The 20,341-nt window shown below is 30.5% G+C and overlaps 2 protein-coding genes and 1 long non-coding RNA gene across 4 annotated transcripts; all 3 read right to left on the reverse strand.

The window, feature by feature from the left end:
* Positions 1-276: 276 nt before the first annotated feature.
* Positions 277-6,386, reverse strand: LOC112708113 (serine carboxypeptidase-like 45). Its single transcript, XM_025760253.3, has 10 exons — positions 5,556-6,386; positions 5,340-5,441; positions 5,157-5,252; positions 4,106-4,198; positions 3,891-3,970; positions 2,926-3,213; positions 2,717-2,841; positions 1,705-1,797; positions 1,488-1,605; positions 277-982 (listed from the first exon to the last, which is right to left on the reverse strand). The coding sequence occupies exons 1-10, from the start codon at positions 5,821-5,823 to the stop codon at positions 830-832; spliced, it is 1,416 nt and encodes a 471-aa protein (XP_025616038.1). The 5' UTR covers positions 5,824-6,386; the 3' UTR covers positions 277-829.
* A 5,056-nt stretch (positions 6,387-11,442) lies between these two features.
* On the reverse strand, positions 11,443-15,248 carry LOC112708114 (putative pentatricopeptide repeat-containing protein At3g47840). 2 transcript variants are annotated; one of them, XM_072201779.1, is made up of 3 exons: positions 12,415-15,248; positions 12,199-12,273; positions 11,443-11,863 (listed from the first exon to the last, which is right to left on the reverse strand). In XM_072201779.1, the coding sequence occupies exon 1, from the start codon at positions 15,099-15,101 to the stop codon at positions 12,912-12,914; it is 2,190 nt and encodes a 729-aa protein (XP_072057880.1). In that variant the 5' UTR covers positions 15,102-15,248; the 3' UTR covers positions 11,443-11,863; positions 12,199-12,273; positions 12,415-12,911. The 2 variants fall into 2 exon arrangements, with proteins under 2 accessions (XP_072057880.1, XP_072057879.1); XM_072201778.1 differs by having other exon boundaries at positions 12,199-15,248.
* Positions 15,249-16,116: 868 nt separating this feature from the next.
* LOC140174912 (uncharacterized) lies at positions 16,117-18,610 on the reverse strand. The gene is made up of 4 exons (XR_011865057.1): positions 17,387-18,610; positions 17,153-17,264; positions 16,927-17,030; positions 16,117-16,633 (listed from the first exon to the last, which is right to left on the reverse strand). It is a non-coding gene; the product is annotated as an uncharacterized lncRNA (long non-coding RNA).
* Between the last annotated feature and the right edge of the window lie 1,731 nt (positions 18,611-20,341).

Below are 20,341 nucleotides of genomic sequence, written 5' to 3' on the forward strand. Positions count from 1 at the left end.
GCACATCAGCACATGTGCCTTTTCTCATTTTCCCTGTCTTAAGCCTGAACCCATGTTCTGTATGCTTAGTGTTTTTTAATTCAAACATTATATATTTGTATTTAAATATAAATATAAATTAATTTATTTTAATATATATTATATATTAATAATTAATTTTTATGGTATAGTTACAAACTAATAATGAGTATTACTATTATCTCAATTTTATGGCGTAATAATAATTAATAACTAGAAACCATTGCATTATTATGAGAAAACTTAAAAAAAAAAAAGTTAGATGCAAAAGCAGAAAAATTTATATTACATGGTTGATTCACATTGTTTGTACAGAAATTCAGACAAAGAAGACAACTCTCATATTCTGTTACAAACTTGCAATTCCTTTTTTTTACAATAATTTCTTACATAACAACAACAACTTACATTTGTGACAAAGCCCAAGTAACAAGAAAAGGACACAAAAATGTACGGCAAATCCAACCCCAAGAAAAAAAGAACCTTCACATTTTCTTCTTTTTTTTTTTCTTCAAATTTTTCTTTTGACATTATGCATAGACACAAATAGATTGATTTACAAATGTAAATAAATAATATATGGGGTATGAAGTGACAACCGTTATACTTACAAAATCTAAACTAAAAGAATCGACTTTGGTTCTTCGAGTGGTCAATTCATTTGTTCGCTTGAATAAGTATAGGGATTCAAATCCCACCTTATGCATGCAGTAATTTCGATGGAATAATCTTTGACCTATTGAACTGGAAGATATCGTAGGCAAAAAAAAAAAAAATCTAAACTAAAAGGGCAATTTCTCTTTTGTGGGGTTCAAAAAATTTGTGGTAAAGGCCTGCCTTGTAGGAATGAATTGAAAAGCACAAATGATCTTTCAGGCTGTGAGAAAGGTGCTTCATGTGCTGCCCCTCTTACTGTGGCAAATGAAAGCATATTGTTCCCATAAACTTGAGTCCATCCACCAACCTAAAATAATAACATAATTTCATTATTAATTTTAGATTAATAAATTTCTAATACCTATATGGAATTCGATTGAGTTTAATTTTGATGTATTGTCAGTATAAAAAATTTTAAAATTAATTATTTTTACTAATGTAAAGTTATTTTTATATAAAATTAATAGTTAAAAAATTATTAAATAATAATTTAGCTAAACATATCAAATTATTTAATAATTCTCAACTATTAATTTTATATAAAGACAACTGTATCTGAATTTTTATCCTATTAGTTATTATGTAAAAAAATTTTAACTGATAATACATAAAAATTAAATTCAATTTGAATTAGAGTAAACCTCCATATTCATCACAAGAAAGCTAAAATCATCTAAAATTTAAAAATGAACAAATTTATCTCTCATCATTTGAAAAATGTTGATATATAAATTATTTTTTATTAAAAAAATTTGAACTTATATATATATATAGATATAAAAGAATATTAATATGTATAGTTATATATATACCTGTTGACCTTCAAACCATACACTATAAGGGATTGTTGTATTAAGTTGTAATTGTTTTGCCAACTTTTGAACCAAAGTGCGGCTTCCAGTCAGTGGAATCACTGAATCTTGATCTCCACTGTATTGAGAAAAATAATCAACACATGGTTAATTATGTTAATTAATTAATTAATTAGCAGTGAAAAAAATGAAGCATCTGAAAAGGAGAATATTTTACCTGTAAATTAGGACCCTAACTCCAGCTTTTACTAGTGATCCAACAAGAGGAAGTGTAGGTATTTCCACATTAAGCATATCATAGTCCAATATGCTGTCACCACAAAACACATTATGAACAAGGTCATTCAATTTTCATAGATCAATTTTGTAAGTTATTATTAGATTACCCTTTTAACATATATAATATCATAATTTTAATTAAACATAGATAATATCTTGTTATTAGGTCTTTCATTGATTTAATAACAGAATGATTCTGCCACTTTTGATAAATTTTATTTTTTATCTATAAATAAGCTCATTTCATTATATAAAATAATTCTTTTTATTTTTATTTTCACTTTAGTACTTACTATCTTGTGATTTCGTTGCTTTGGATAGACTTTATTTTTGACCTATAAATAAGCTCGTCTCATTATATACAATAATTCTTTTTATTCCTATTTTTACTTTGTACTTATTATCTTGTGATTCTATTACTCACTGTTGATCAAATTTATTTTTGACCTATAAATAAGCTCATTTCATTATATAAAACAATTCTTTTTATTCCTATTTTTACTTTAGTACTTATTATCTTGTGATTCCATTGTTTTTGATAAAATTTATTTTTGACCCACAAAATAAACTCGTTTCATTATATAAAACAATTCTTTTTACTCCTATTTTCACTTTAGTACTTACTATCTTATGATTCTATCGCTTTTGATAAAATTTATTTTTAACTTATAAATAAGCTCGTCTCGTTATATAAAATAATTTTTTTATTCCTATTTTTACTTTAGTATTTACTATCTTGTAATTCCGTCGCTTTTAATAAAATTTATTTTTGTCTTATAAATAAACTCGTCTCGTGATATAAAATAATTCTTTTTATTTCTATTTTCACTTTAGTATTTGCTATCTTGTTTTTTTGTAAATCGACTATAAATCTTAATTTTTAATGACCAAAAAATCTATACAAAAAGCACACAAAATTGATTACTAAGAAAGGATTTAATTTATCTTACTTGCTGCAAACATCCCATTTTCTTACACCAACAAGCTTGGCATGAAGTGCTTGTTGTACATCTCTTCTATTCAAGTAGTTTGTAACCTTGTCATCTACACACACATCTACCCTCTCATTCTTTTCCTGCCACAAAAGTAAATAGTAAAAAAGTGAACAGTAAATAGTAAATAAATAAATGAGATTAAATTAAAGATTCACAAGACTCACTTGGGATTGAGGACAAATAACCTTTGATTGTGAAAGCACAGAGGAAATGCAAACATCAAGAGTGACATCATATTTGTCAACAAATTTGCTTGTTTCTTTGCTAACTTGTCCCATTACCTCTGAACAAACCATGGAAAGTGAATCTCTATAGTACTCACTCACATATCTTGAATAGTTACACACATTGCTGAACATCTTGTACGTTGAATCTGATATTAGTCCATGAGACCAAAAGAACTCTGCCCTTGAATTGAAATCTGTGGCGTATTCTAGAACTGGATTACCCAACTGCATTTCCATCATCATACTACCTTAATTACTTTCTTAATATCTTAATTACAAAACACAAATAATCTTTCTTTTTAATCATCACTAAGTTATATTATTCTCGATAGTCGACATACCTATTAGGGTTTGATACGTCATACATCGAGTATAATATAACTATCTTTAGCTTAATTAATTTCTTTATATCTTAATTATAAAATATAAATCTTTCATTTTAATCATCACTGTATAAATTATATTCTCGATAGCCGACATACCTATTAGGATTTGATATGTCATACATCGAATATAATATAACTATCTTTAAATAACTATTTCGTAAGTAACACATAACTTTCATATTACTAACATATATGCACATGCACATATATGCGCACACATTATTTTTTATCATGATAATGAGTTCGAGTAAAGAACTAACTTTTTCAACCAGTATCAGCCAATTTTTTAAAATTTTGGATTCTAGATCTAAAATTTTAAATTCTAAATTCTTAATTCTAACTCTAATTAGATCTTAAATTCTCTAAAAAATAAGGGTTAAAAAATAATTATACAATAGAAAAAGTTAACTAATATTAACTACTCAAAAGTTGATTTCTATATTTTTTCAATGATATTTTCTAGTATATTAGAAATAAAAAATGATGATGATGATAAGTAAATTTCTAATAACTTACAGCTATTCCTTTGAGATTGAACATCCTTTTCTTTGAATTCATTTCAATCATGAGCTTTGCAAGTTGAGGAACATAATGCCCTAAAAAATGTTTAATTAATAATATACATCAATATGGTTGTTAGAACACATAATGGCTAATAATTAATGTAACCTGCTTTTGTAATGAAATTTAATTTTCTAGACTTTTAATTTAATTATTTAATTTTTAATTACCTGCATAACTTTCGCCAGTTAGAAACAGATCTCGGTTCTTGTATTGAGGGAACTTGTTGAACCAGCGTTGAAGAAATACAACATTGTCCCTAGCTTAAGAAATTTAAAATTTAAAAAAAAAAAAAAACACTTTTTCAGAAGACAAAGTGTGTAAATAATGATTCAGGGACAATAAAAAGGTATAGTATTCCGATGATTCTATTCATATATTCCTTAAGGAACAAGAGATGAGTAATAATGATAATAACGTAAAGTTACTATACCAAATATGTGTGAGCATAACTGATATTTTTTTCCTTTTTTTTTCTTACCATTAATCACTGTTTTTATGCCAACTTTTTTAAAAAAAAGCATAAGAAGCATGGATATGGATTATGGTATGTGTCTTTCCCAATACAAGGTATAATTTAAAATGGTCTTTCTGAAGAGGAAAAAACTTACTTTTCCTTTTGTAATTTATTTTCCTTTTTCCAAAAAATTGAAGTAAAAATAAAATAAAGGGTCCGAAGTAAGGTTATGTTCTATTAAGGGTATTATTAACATGGAATTGGACTAAGACTATTTTTTTTTTAATTTTAGGTTGGAGTCTTAAAAATAGAGAAAATAGTCTAAATTTTTAATTAAATTAAGATTTAATTATTCAGTTGGTTTATATAATTTTATTAAATTTTTAATTAGATTTTTATATTTTTTTTAATTGAGTTCATACATTATTTTTAATTTTGTAATTAAATTATTTTCATATAAAAACCGTTACTATTAACATAATATTTTTCCCAACATACCCGCGGTTGTTAAGATCTAATTAAGTTTTTAATTATAAATACTCTTAAGTTGCAAAGAATATTTAGTTAATTCTAATATTTTTTACGTTATAAAGAATCTAATTATAAAATTAAAAATAGTATAAGGATCTAATTAAAAGAAAAAAAAGTATAAGAATTTAATTACAAATTTGATAAAACTATAGACACTAACAGACTAATTAAACCTTAAATGATTTGAGATTGAATTTGGATAATAATAATAAAAAAAAAAAGTTGATAGATACCTGTTGCGTCGTCATTGATTTGTAAATAGGAGGAGCTACCGTTGGCATAAGAGAACCCCACTCCAACTGGTGTCTCCAAATACAACATATTTGCTTCTGAAAATCTCAATGAACCAATGAATGAAATTCACAACATTTTATGCTACTACTTAATTATTAGAAATTGCATTAATATTATGGTACCTTTATTCCAACTATATTCATTGTTAATAAGAAACTCTCCATTTGGCCTAAATGGTCCATTTTCAGAGAATGCACCAACTCCAAGTGATGAACAACCAGGTCCTGAATAAATAAAGCATCAATAAAAAGATTAATTAATATATCCAAATTCATTTGTATTTATGAATGTAAAAAAAGAAAAAAAAATGAGAATAATGATGAAGTAGTATGTAGTACCTCCATTGAGCCAGAGAACAAGAGGTTTTGAAGAAGGATGAGTTTGTGATTCAACAAAATAATAGAAGAGATTCTTGTGCTTCTTTTCATCAACACTTACATATCCTGAGAACTGTTCAAATTCTATGTTTTCTGCTTGTCCTGGAAGCATTCCAATTCTATCTTCATTTCCATCAAAAGAAGAAGAAGTGGAAGACGATGGAAAACTCAACACCTCCAATAATAAACTCACATGAAACAACAACATCACTGCCATGCCATTTCCCATGCTTTTGGATTTAGAGAGAGAGAGAGAGAGAGAGATCAGAGGAGTGAGGCAAAGAACACTATAGTCAAGAGTTTTTGTGTGATTTGTCTTCTATTTAAAAGGACAAGTTTTGTATACCTATATTAGATAATATCCTTTAAATTTTTTTATTTTTTGGTAGAGTTAGGAATGAAATTCGAACTTAGTATAAGAAGACTATATCATTTGAGTTATAGTTCGGTCGCGATAATATCCTTTAATTAAGTTAATAGTTGTTGATGAAATATATCTTTTTCTAAATTAATAATTATTGGATGAAATATATTTAATTAATTCCATGTCAATTCATATTTTATTTAATATTGAATAAAACATATGTTAGGACAGAGTTAATTTGAGAAATAATGGTAAATTTTCAGTGAGCAATAATCTAATAAACATGTAATAATCCAGTCTATGTGTTTGTGGATATTGTATATTTTGGTATTAATTGAAGAACAAAAACTACTCAACTCATCAAAATATTTTCATAAAATGTGTGTTTTGTTTTGTTCTCCAATCGATATAAGACTTTACATTAACATCTTAATCAATTATTTGTAGATATTGTCTGCTTTAATACTTCGAGCTTTATAATTTTGTTATTGATAAAGATCGGAGAAATAAAAAATACTTAACTCATCAAAATATATCTACAAACAAAAAAAAATTACATCCTTATAAAACATATTTTATTTCTCTTTCCTTAAACGGGTATAATATAAATATTTTTAATTCACATACTAGATACTACTATTATTACTGTAAAATCAATTCAAATAACATCTATATCTCATTTAATGATAAATATTGCATAAGTCAAAACAAAATTACAGATATTATATATACATATAATATTAATTAAAAAAAAAGGAAATGGTAGCCGGTGAGTAGAGAGCATAGAAAAAAGGGGTTTGAAATGTGGGGCAGAATGTGGGATGGAATTTATGTATTCTATTCTAAATATGATTGCAGTCTTAGCTTTATGATTGCAGGCCTGAAAATGGTGTTGAAAGAGATGTGACACAGGTACTAATCACCAAGGTGGTGCCTCCTTTGTCTCATAAACTTAAATTAAAATAATAATTATTAGACATAGTCTAAGTTTTCATCATATGAAAATGAAATTACCTCTATATATGTATATGCCTTGATTGAAGGACTAGTTTAATTCCTTCTCAAAAATAATATTTACATTTTGTTTTTTTCTTAATTGATGCATTAGCATCAAAGATCTTATATCCTTTTTGCACCTTGGGAAAAAAACAAAAAATAAGTTATTATATATATCCTTAGGTATCTTTCTTGAGTTTGTCGCTTCCAAGGAAAAATGAAAATGCTTTATGGGTTTACTTTTCAAGACTTGAAAAAAAAGAAGAAGCAAAATTTCCTTTTTAATAACTTTTTGAGCAAATTATTATAATGAGCTTTTTAAATATTTGATAAATTTAATGTGATTTAATTTGTGTTATTTTCTTTTTATTTGTCCATGTGACATTCAACTCATTTTAAAGAGATTAATCAGAATTATGTTTATAAATAAATATAAGTGCATCAAATACATTATTATTAGTAAAATAATTAAGTCAGAAAAGAAAAAAGTTTTCAATTTGAATTTCACCTATCCTTAAAAAGAAGTAAATATAGTTTGTGCTATTTTATTTATTTATTTTGTGGAATGAAATACATGAATAAATAAAATGCCACATTTCTTCATAAGATTAAGACTTGAGAGATAACATAAATCTGAGATACACAGTTCCTTTTTGGATTTCCCAAAAGAAAATTGTTTGATTGATTAGCTTTTATTGATCAACAAGTACGAGCAAGATTTGGAACATAGACAAGATAATTGGTTACAGAATGGAGATTCCAATGAAAATAGAGCCATCCTATTTTTCCAATAAACCATTGCATTTTAAATGCATTTGTGCCTTTGTCAGAGAACCTACATGTTCTAAAGTGTAATCAAATGCTTCACTGACTATAAAAAGAACATGGAAAAAGAAAAATACTCACTAATGAATTTAAATGATTAATATATAGGAAAATTTTTATGAGTTTTAAGAACATTAATATTAATTATGTATATATTTTATAATAAAAATTAATAAAATATTAATATTCTTAGTACATGTGATAACTACTTTTCTAATGTATATATATACTAGCATGCTTTTATATTCTTTTTAGTTGAATTTTAATGGTAAGTTTAATTATTTTACTAAATTTTTATAGTTTTATTAAATTTATAATTAAATTTTTATATTTTTTTATTAATTTTTTATATTATTTTTAAGTTTGTAATTAGATATTTTTTAGTAAAAAAATTAAAATTAACTAAATATTTATCCACAAATTAAAATTATTAATAATTAAGAACTGAATTAGATCTTTGACTATATATTTTTTGAGAAAAATATTTTATTAATTTTAATATTTTGACATGAAAAACACTTAATTATAAAATTAAAAATATTGTAGATATTTAATTAAAAAATATAAAAACTTAATTATAAATTTGATGAAACTATAAATATTAACAAAATAATTAAACTATTTTAATATTAGTGATAACAATTATATTATTATTTAGTAGTATATAACCCTTTCACACAGAATCTATGCTATTTAAAGAAACAAGATATGGGAATGAGGCTTGATGCCCATAATAAGTGTACTGTTGAAATTTGATATAGATTATTATTATTATAACACAAGTGGAATTGGAAATGAAATGAGCTAAGCCCTATTAAAAAGCCTAATATTTTTTTATTCCCCTTTGTGGTGGTTAAGAGTTAAGACTTATCTTTATGTACTTATGTGGGAATGAACTTGTTCTATTTGACCAGTTGTGTAAAGCCATTTCTTATAATCATGATATTTGTAACACATTGATTCTTATTTATTTATTTATTCTTCAAATACACCTTTTTGTCCTTGTGGTGCAAAAGCAAGAATACCCCCCACCACCATTCATAACTTGTATATTTCTTTTTTAATTTTTAATTTTTTATTTTTCATACAAACTCACATGCTAGCCTCTATGGAGCCACATGTCTCCCATGGTGGCCTCAAACCTTTCCACACCAGCTTCCATGTGGGTCCTTCCTCAATTCACAATTCACAATTTCATTTTTCTTAGTTTTTTTTAATTATTTTTAAGTTCATTGGTTTATTAGTTTTATTACCAAAGAATTTTAGTTAATTTAATTTGACCTAATTTGCATTACTTTTAGGGAAGTATTAAGTCTTTTAGCAATTTTATGTTTATTGCATAGAGAAAAAGTCAATACAATTGAATCATGGAAAATGTGAGTTTAATTTTTATTATAAAAAAGCATTTTTTATGAATAATCTATAATTATTTTTATAACATTCAAAAGAATCTCAAATTATATCTTCCTAAGGACTAATATCAAACCTCCATGATTCTTTTAATTTTTATTATCAATATAAAAGCATTCTTTTATGAATAATCTATAATTACTTCTATAACATTCAAAGAATCTCAAATTATAAATTCCTACTAGAAACATTAATGTCAAACCTCTATAATTTTTTTTCCAAAATATTATATTATGATAGATATGCAATCACGATATTTATAGGGTTAATTTTTTTAGATATTGAGTAAATTCTCGTGTAACACTTAATTATTAGATTTTATAATATTTTTTTAAATTTTAAAAATAATATAATTCGCAAGAGATATATTCTACTTTTAATATTTAAATATACAATACACAAAAAACATATTATATATTTTAATATTAAATATACAATACACAGAAAATGTATTCTCTTATTTTTAAAATTTTAAAAACACCATAAATTTAATAACTGAATATTATATCAAAATTTGGTCAATATCTAAAAAAAAATTACGTATTTATTATTTATAGGTGTTTGAAATTTGAAATGGACAAAATCACAGAATTCAACAATAGATGAAGGTGAGAAGAAAAAAATGGTTTGGCTTTAGTCATAGTGTGTGTGATTGCTACAAAACCTTGTCTCCATAGACCACTCTATTTAATTTAATTTAATTTTATAGGCTTTTATTTTATCTCCGTAAGATAAGGAAGAAAAAGGAAACACAACATTTTGAATGAGTATGAAAAAATAAAACCAAACTATAAAATGACAAATTTGTTTGAGAATGATGCTTCTATTATACGTGCAGCTCAAGGAGCTGGTAAAGGAAAAGAGAAATTAAATAAATAAATAAATAATGGTCCCTACCTAGTAAGCTTTTACAAAAGGTTTCTGAAATTTCATCATTACTAGCACTACTCTAGTGTGTCACTGATTTCTTTGGTATTCTATTTGACCCTCAAAACCAAATTCTAGTCCTAATCCTCAACCAACTCCAAAACAAAAAGTAGTAGGTGCTTATAATAATGCTTGGGAAAATTTATGTAACAACTAGGAATAATTGAATATGAATGTGTATATTATAATTATAACAATGTGTATATAGAAGTGGTTAATAATGTGACTTTTGAGCATCATACTTGGAAAATGTGTGGGAAGAAGAGTGCAAGTGAAGCCTATACTTTTGGATTCTTGCAAATATGGCAAAGGCATGCCTTCTTTTTTATGAGTAATAATATTTGTGTTTTATTTAGTTTAACTTTTTTTTTACACTTGAAATTTTGGGTCCTTTTCATCATACTTATTAAAATACACAAGTGGAGGCAAAGCTTATCCACTTTTACTATTAAACTATGCAAAGGCTTTGATTCTTTTTATGATATGGGTAACATACATAGCCACTATTGGTGTCCAAACAAAACACAAAGGTATATAATAAATTAAACTCCGCGTGAGTATAGAGCACCATATAATGTGACTATATATATCATGAGACTTGTTAGGTTAAGTAGAAAAAATATATGTAATGATTCTTATGCTCAAATTAGTATGGGGCTCCGGAGATAAGAATTTATAAGGCATATTTTGGATTTGTGGAGTATGTGATATTATTTAATGGATGATATAATGCATAAGGTTATTTATAAAGATGTTGAAATATGAACGGGTGGCATATGGATTCTGTATTGGATTGGATCGCTTAAGAGTCTATAATGTCCCTGTCTATGATTATTGACAAGGTTCTCAAAATGGTTATTAAATTTAAATGGTTAGAAGTTTAAAAATTTGAAACTTTAATTAAAGTTGAATTAAGTATAATAAAATAATACATTTTTTTATAAAAAATATATACTTTTAAGAAAAATAAATTTTAATTGATTATCTAGTAAAATCTTGGATCCGTTGATTTGGTTCATTAGTTTTTGGCCAATTTTACTATTTTTTGACCGACGGAATATCAATTCATTTTTTTACTAAGTCAGACTGACTAAATGCTCAACTTTTAGTTAATCTGATTGAATTGACCAATTTAGTTCGATACTCAAGCCATGATTATTTAAGTGCATACAAACAAGAATTGCAATTGAATTGATGCATATATTGGAGAAAAAACCAATTAAGCTTTGATGTAATGATGTGCAATACGACTATTGATGGGTTATGCAAAGAGGGGATAGTAAATGAGGCAGAGAAAATTTTCACTAAGATGATTGCACGTCTCCGTGTATATATAAGGGATAATTTAGTCATTTTATATAAACGGATAATATACGGATATCCAAGAGGCAGGAATTTATTTAACGGGTACTCATTTCCTGTTCCCACAGATAGCAAAATCTCCCGATATCCGTCCCTGACGGGTAAATCCCCGCCAATACCCCTGCCAAAGAAAATTGCCATCCCTAGTTTATAAAACAGTAAAATAAGCATGTTGTAGTTTATGATGCTCTACAGGGTATATTCATGGTAAAAAAAAGGAGGAAAAAAAAACAGTTTGGTGTACATGCATTCCGGGTCTACGGAAGGACCGCACCAAATGGTATAATGTACACAACCTAACTTGATAATCACATTCGTGGCTGTTTTCACGGCTTGAACCATGACCTTGAAGTTACACTTGATAGTTACAACCGTTGCTCCAAAGCTGCTTTCGCAAAAAAAAAAAAAAACAAAAAACAAAAAACAATAAAAAAAATAGTACACATCAAAATAAACCTAGATGAACTATGTTTTTTACCCACAACACACAAACTTCATATATACAAGGAGGCAACCCACTATCTCCGTAAAGAATTCTTATTAAATTGGAGGTGATTGTTATGATGCCTAAAAAGTGATGCTTAATTTGCCAAAAAAATAGTTAAAAATTAACATTTAATTTTATAAGTATAGAAGTAAATAATTTTTAAATATTTAAAATTTACTATAAAAGAACTAGTTAAAATTTAGGTACTAAGTTATAGACACCATAGAATTCACCTTAATTGGAATATTAGTTCAAAATTGTGAATGTAGTTTTGTGTAAAAGCCAACTTTGCTATTCTCTTCAGTCCCCTGCATATCTCGAATCACGTTAGTTAATTTCTAGACTCATTGCATCAATAGAAAAATTAGTTTCCGACGTTATATGCATATACTTATTCCATGCCAACAATAGAAAGCTAATTTATCAATAATGCATGAGGGAATGCATACCTGTGCCGAAGAAAGAAGGGTTTTGAGGCGAAGTTAACTAGTAAAGCTTGATTCTAGTATTGATCGTATTCCTGCAAATGGTGACACATGAATAGAACATTTTTTTCTTTTTTATTATGGATCACCAGCCAAGTTATTCAACAATACATTTCACAGCGAGTGATCTAAGGGTACTGTACAAATAAAAAGAATGCATAAATTCACAAGAAGCAAAACTAATATTTACAGGAAGACGGAAAGCATATGCTGTTTTCATCAATGAAAAATTACCTCTTGATTAATTTCTTTCATCCCTCAAATATCTTTTAAGTCATTTAAATGACGTCTCAGTTTCAAATTCCATAGAAACCTGGTATAAGCTGGATTTTGAGTGTTCATGTGATTGCAGTTAGGCAACCAATTCCCAACAATCATGTGAAATCTATGTAATGTAATGAATGCTAATGGAAAAATTGTGATTGTAGCACAAGCACAATGATTGAAAATTTAGCCTGTTGCTAATCTTCAACATCTTCACTTGAACATGTTTCCAGCAAAGAGTCTCCTCTTCTTGAACTTAGTAGTTTTAGAATGGCTATGATATCTTCGCTCTGCAGATGAGACTGATCCGCAGAAACAAATGAATGTAAGTGATCATTGACATTTATCCAAGACCAACCTGGCTCTTTTATTACCCCCTTTGACTTCATTAGCTTCCTTATGTACGCAACTTCCTCCCATCTCCCCTTGGCAGCATATATGTTAGCCAGGGTGATGTGAGTTCCTGCAGAATTCGGATCCAAAGAAAGTATTTTTTCTGCTGCTCGTCTTCCTCTGTCAACGTCCCCATGAACCCTACATGCTCTAAGTAAGGTAGACCACACAACATCATCACTACAGAAAGGCATGCTTCGTATCATAAGCTCAGCTTCACTCAATCTTCCTGCTCTGCATAGAAGATCAATCATGCAACCATAGTGCTCTTTTGAAGGACTGATCCGATACTCGTCAATCATTGACATAAAGTAGTGGAAACCTTGATCAACCAATCCAGCATGGCTACAAGCTGTCAAAACCCCAATGAAAGTCACATAGTCCGGTTTTAAACCAATACTGGGAATCTTCTCGAATAAATGAATTGCCTTTTGGCTGCATCCATGTTCAGCATACCCATTGATCATGGCTGTCCATGATATAATGTCATTAGTTTTAGTCCCATCAAATATTTTAGAAGCTTCTTTTAGACTCCCACATTTTGAATACATACTAATTAGTGCACTATGAACCATTGCTTCATGATCCAGGCCAATGCATAGGACATGAGCATGCACCTGCTTCCCAGGCTCAAGAAGCGCCATGCTTCCACTCACACTAAGCAAGCTAGCAAGAGCAAATTCATTCGGTTTTGGCCCTTCCCTTCTCATCCATGATAGATAGTCAAAAGCTTCTTTTGCATAACCTGCTTGAGAATAAACTGCAATTATAGTGCTCCAAGAAATAATATCTTTTATAGCCATACTACAAAACACCATTGAAGCCGAAGTTAACATCCCACATTTCGAATAAAGCGTAATGAGGGAATTCGACACTGACAAGGCATCCACCAGACCTAGATGCAATACATGGCCATGTATCTGCTGGCCCCATTCTTTAACAACAAGATTCGCACATGCAGAAATTACTGCTGCAAAAGTGTATTGATTGGCACTAACCCCTGATTTTCTCATCCTTCTAAATGCATCCACTGCATTCTCTTCTTCTCCCATCTGCACATATGTTGTAATAAGGGTTGTCCATGAAACTACATCTGGCATCCTCATTTTTTGGAACAATCTCATGACATAACTTGGTTTTCCACATTTATTATACATGGAAGCAAGGGTGTTAATCACAAACAAGCTCTCATCAAACCCTTGTTTTATTGTTTGTGTGTGAATAGCTTTCCCACAATCTAAAGAATTCGAATCAGCAGATGCTTTCAAAGCGATGGCAAATGCATATGAATCACAACCCACTTTTGATCTCCACATTTCAGAGAAGTACAATAATCCCTCTATACTATAACCGCCATGAACAAGCCCCGCAATAATGGACGTCCACGATACCACGTTTCGGGTTTCCATTTCTTCGAAGACTTTGCAACCATGCTCTACTTTGCCTACTTTCATATACATGTCCACTAGTGAACTGCTGACAAATACCGAGTCTACCAAACTTGACTTCACAGAAAATCCATGCAATGATTTCCCGAAATATATGTTCATGCCAAGAGCACAAGCCTTGAGTGCAACACTAATCATAAACTGGTCTTTTTGAAGACCAGGCTGGATCCACAAATTTAAGAACAAGATCAACGCTTCAAAAGGGTCTGAAGAATTGACATAACCAGCTATTATCGTGGTCCATGAAACCTCATCTCTGTGAGGCATTTTATCAAACATTTGCCTTGCTTTATGCAGTTGACAACATTTCACAAGTTGCTTCAGTTCGGAGTTAAGGTCAAGCATATTATGAACAAAATGGGGCGTGTTTGGATGGACGGAAAATGAAGAGGCACATCGATTATGCTCCCAAACACGTTCCCAGAAGCCTTTTGTGCCATGCAAAACGGCATCCTGCGGCCGCCATAATCGGAGGAGAGAGGCTGCGGAGGGAGGAATGCGGGGGAGCAACAGAAGGAGGAGGAAAAGCGGAGAGGAGGAGGGCATGAATGGAAGATGAAGTTCAGTGCTCTAACCACCATGTGAGGCTTAAGAGGTGAAGAAGAAGAACAGCGAAAGAGAATAAGAGACTAGTTAGACTTCATTTGTAAATTAATTATGATATTTTAAAATATAAGCCAAACTTATTCCTACATTTTTATAAAAATAATATTTTAGTCATTAATTTCATAGTTATCATAACCAAACCGATAATTACAACCAGGTCATTGGCTCACTGGTTCAATCAGTGGGTCACTGATTTGCCTGGTTGACCAGGTCATAATTAAATAAAAATGTAAGATTATAAAAATAAAATTAAAATCAAAAGTTAAAACTTAAAATACATGTGTTCACAAACATATTAATAACAATCAAGTATTAATTTTTAGACATAACTAATGATGTATAAAGAGATAATAAACTAGCCATTGGTACAAAATATTTTCTCAATTTAAATGAATAAGAGAGAGCAAAAAATAACACAACGGGGAGATCTCGGCATCTATATCCTCATAGGACAAATTTAAAGCTAGACCAACATTTCCTTCATTTTGATTTGTATCTATATATACATTTGTGTATTTTTTTCACAAATCAATACCAAGAATAATTCATAATAGCAACTGAATTCTGATGAAGACATTTTTAAAATTCTAGCAAAAAAACAAACAAACAAACAAACAGAGAGCATGGGAACAACAATTTAACTGAACAATTTTATTCTGAGTTGCAGAGAGCATGAACCTCATTTTCAACAACAAATGCAACTTTGATAATTTTCAGCAGCAAAAGATGATTTACAGATTTACAGCAACAAAAAATTTAGCTAAGTGATTATCTCAGCAAGACAACTACAGATTCAAGCTTCAGTGATGATAATCAGTAACAAATTCAACTCAGTGATGATTTTCAGCAACAATTTCAGCAACAAATTCAACTTTTAGCAACAAAATCAAGGTGCAGTGATGAATTACAGCAACAAAAAATTTAGCTAGGTGATTTTTTCAACAAGACAGCAACATATTCAAAGTTCAATGATGATAATCATAAACAATGCAACTTAGTGATGATTTTCAGCATAAAAAAAATCAGCTGAGTCAGCAACAAATTCAACTTTCAGCAACAAAATCAAAGTGCAGAGATGAATTACAGCAACAAAGTTGCGCAAGAAAGAATAGGAGAATTTGTTGGAACTCAACAAATCGGGACCAGCTGCTGACGGCGAGGAGGAAGCTGATGCGAGGCTCGAAGCAAGAATACAACAACGACATGCAGTCCCGGGACGTGCTACTTCTGCCGCCGGCGATGACGAGTGCAGGCACGTGCTGACTGAGAGACGGTGAGGAGACTGAGAGCGATGACGAGCTTGAATGCGAGACCGGAGGCAGTGAGAGAGACCGGAGACGAGAGCTTGAGTGCGAGAGTGCGACTGACGAGACACTGAGGAAGAGGAAGGAGCAAGGTTCTGAGAACCGGACCGGTCATCAAATCATTCTAGTCACTAATTTACTGATCCAACCGATCTAATCGTGGTTCAACTGAAAAAATCGTTTTAAAATAAAATAATTAATAAATTATATATAAACATCCTAAAATATAATTATAGTCTATTATAAATCTTAAAATATCTTCCAAATTTGAAACCTGAAATGCCATCAACCAAAGGCACGTGATCTTATTAAAATACAACCAAATCGATGTTTTCATAATCAATTTTGAAGTCAATTTTCCCCCTAACCATGTATTTCAGCACAAATTTAAAGCACACTCACCATTTTTTCCTTAACTAGCATAATGTCTTCGCAAGTAAGGTAAAAGAGCCATTACATACCTCATCGCCGGGTGAACAAACTACAAGCACTGCCTGAGCAATACTCTGCTTTGCTCCATTGCTTACCACAATCTAATCAGGAATATATGTAATTCCATTCTCCTCTGCAATAAAAATTCAGGAAAATTGTCAAAAGCCACATAAGCCCCCATCTCAAAAAATCAGTAAAAAAAATTAGCCAAAGTAACCAAAACACAAACACTTGGAAGTGCATAAATTAGCTAACCCGTCAACTTATGACAAATCGCTCTGCGCAATTCAAATTTTCCGGCATTAGGGGTGTACCGTGTGTATCCTTCGCCAATACCATTAATCCCAGCCTACCATACTCACCACACCTTAATCAAACATTCACGTGATCATTACTTCATGATCATAATTTCATTATCATACACCTAAATTAAAAGCAGAAAGATGCAGCAGTAAAAGTACAATTCACACAAATAAAACGAGAATTCACCTCATCTATGACGGCAGATCGAAATCAGGTTCTCCGGCGGCCAAGCGAATAACCGGCACTTCGGCTTCGACAAGAGCAGTGGCCTGGTCACTTATGGAAACAGTCTTCGACAAGAACAGAGCAGAGCAGATCCTGAGCAAGAGGGGGAACAGCGCTAACCGGTGGAACAGAGCTGCGCGACGGAGGCAGGAGGCGAGCCCGGCGACGGTGCTTCCAAAGCTGAAACGGTAGCTGCACGAACGTGGAACAGAGCTGCACGATGGCGACGGTGGCTTCGAATACAACTTGCGACGGCGGCGGGATCAGTCCGGCGGCTGGACGGAAGTGAGGGACTGAGCTCGCTGGCGGTGAGAGGAAGCACGAGCTCGAGGGTGATGGGAGGGACTGTGTGCTGCGCCGTTGTGTGGACTGTGGAGTAATGGAGTTACGGTTGCTTGGGTAATGGTTAGGGGCTTGGGGCATCAGCAATCAAAACGGTGGTGTTTTTGATAAAATTAAAAAAACCGGCCAGGTTCCGGTTCGGTTCAGCCAACCGATTCTCGACTGACTTGACGGTTTAGTGCCGGTTTTCTAATTCTTCGGTTTTTACGTATGACCGAATCGTTATTTCTATCGGTTTGCAGTTCGACCGGATTTTCTCTCCTTTACTAGAAAACGACGTCGTCTTCAAAATTTAAAAAAGGGTTAAGTACGATTTTAGTCTTTAAGGTATAAACCGAAAAAATTTTTTGTTCCTAATCTATTTTTGCATACAAAATCGTCCTTAAGATTTAACTTAGTTTTAAAATCGTGTTTTGACCTAAATCTTAAAATTTTTTACTGAATTACTCCTAACAAAAAAAATTTATAAAATAAAAAAAAAAAGAGAACACGGGAAAGGGGAAGGGCAGAAGGGAAAAGAAGAGGGAAAGACGAAGAAGGGGGAAGGGGAAGGCGAGGGACGAACAAGAGGAAGAAGAAGGGGGAAGGGCGAGGGACGGACGGACGTCGACGCTAGTGTTCGACATCGACGCCAGCAAATCCGTGAGGGTGGACGTCGCACGTCGCTCGCCATTTCTGCTCCTCTTCCTCGCTCGCTCGCCGATCGTTGCCGCTCCTCGCCGGTCGCCGCTGCTCCTCGTCACTCGCCATTGTGCTTCGTCTCTTCGCTGGTGTGCTTCGCGTCCTCGCCACTGGTCCTCCCTAGGGTTTCAATTCTACTTCTGATTTGTTGATTTTGTTAATTACATTGTTGATTCTCTGTTTCTTCTGTTAATTATATTGTTGAATTTTTTTATTTGTGAATTTGTTGATTTTGTTAATTACATTATTTTTTATTCTGATTCTATTATTATTTTGATTCTAATTCCATTTTGTTTCTATGGTTCTTCTGCTTCTATTTTTTCTCTTCTGATTCTGATTCCATTATTCATTGTTGTTGTTGATACTTCTGGTTTCTTCTGCTTCTGTTTCTTTTATTGTTGTTGTTCTTTAGAGTTGAGAGAGATAGTGATGGAGATTATACAGATTTGTTTTTTCATTTTTGTTTTTGCTTTTTTTTTTAATGTTTATTACATTGTTTCTTTGTTGTTGTTGATGATGCGTTGATGAAAAAGAAGAAAAAAGATAAAAATATGATGCTGTGATGGAGAAGAAGAAAAAGAAGAATAGAAAATGAGTATTTTGGTGAAGAATGGAAATGATATTTTGGTCGGAACGACGATTTTAAAATCAAGTTAAATTTTAGGGACGGATTCAAATGCAAAAAAAAAAAAAGTTAGAGACGAAAAAAAATTTCAACCCACTTTAGAGACCAAAATCGTACTTAACTATTTAAAAAAAAAAACTAAGCATGACCCAGTCTAGATCATGAAAATTGGCCGGATCACTGGATTTGCTTAAACTCGAATGGATTGAATCGGTTCTTTGCAGGTCTAATGTTTAAGCAATTCGCAAAGTGGCTCGGTCCAATTAAGTAATCAAGTAATTAGATTTTTCATCGAACCGATTGGATCAAAACTAGATTTGATAACTATGATTAATTCTTTTAAAAAAATAATATGATAAAATGATTAAATTGTCTGAAATCGCTAAATTAAAATAACTAATATTTCTATTTATTTTATTAAAAACTAACTTCTCCAACATTTTAAAAAATTATGAACCAATTTATTAAATTCTTTTGTTATAAATTAATTTGTACAATTAATTATTCCACCACTTGAACTTGCTCTTTCCTGCATATATCAACTTCATATCATTAACGTTCTACATTTGATGCAAAACACTGATTGACCCTTAATTTAAGATGCAAGTGTCAAAATAACATTAAGTAATGTTTTAAACTTGACCCTAATCACTAATTTGATACTCATTTTGTGTGCCAAAGTGAACTTCACATAAAGTGATGCACATCACTAATTGACATTCAAGTAGAGGACTAGAGGTGCAAGAGTGAAAATAATATGAAATGATGCGCTATACTTAGATCCTAATAACTACAACTAATTGGCACTTAATTTCAGGTACAAAGTAAACCTCACGTGAAGTAAACTTTAGATTTGATCCAAACCAATAATTGGCACTCAACTAGATCTCAACAATAAATTAACACTCAAATTTGTTGGCGCTTAATTTTGGTTGTGATTGTGAACTTCACATGAAATTATGCTCAAAATTTGACCCAAAATACAAGTTGACAGTTAATTAGATGTCAAATAATGAGTTTCACCTCAAATCATTCACTTAATTTGATTCAAATAATTAATTCTCTGGCAAATCTCCATCACACTTTAGCCAAATAAAGAGCCAAACTTCACTTCATGTTAAAGTCCAATTTGGATAACCAACTTAATTAAACTCCTTTTGATAAAATAACTTAAACAATAAATAACTCTGTTAAAGATAACTTATAAATAAGTTATTTTGTGTTTGAATTTTTAACTCTAAAGGTGCTTATTTTATAGAAATATGACA

This window comes from Arachis hypogaea, chromosome 8 (genome assembly GCF_003086295.3).
Source record: "Arachis hypogaea cultivar Tifrunner chromosome 8, arahy.Tifrunner.gnm2.J5K5, whole genome shotgun sequence".
Lineage (NCBI taxonomy): Eukaryota > Viridiplantae > Streptophyta > Magnoliopsida > Fabales > Fabaceae > Arachis > Arachis hypogaea.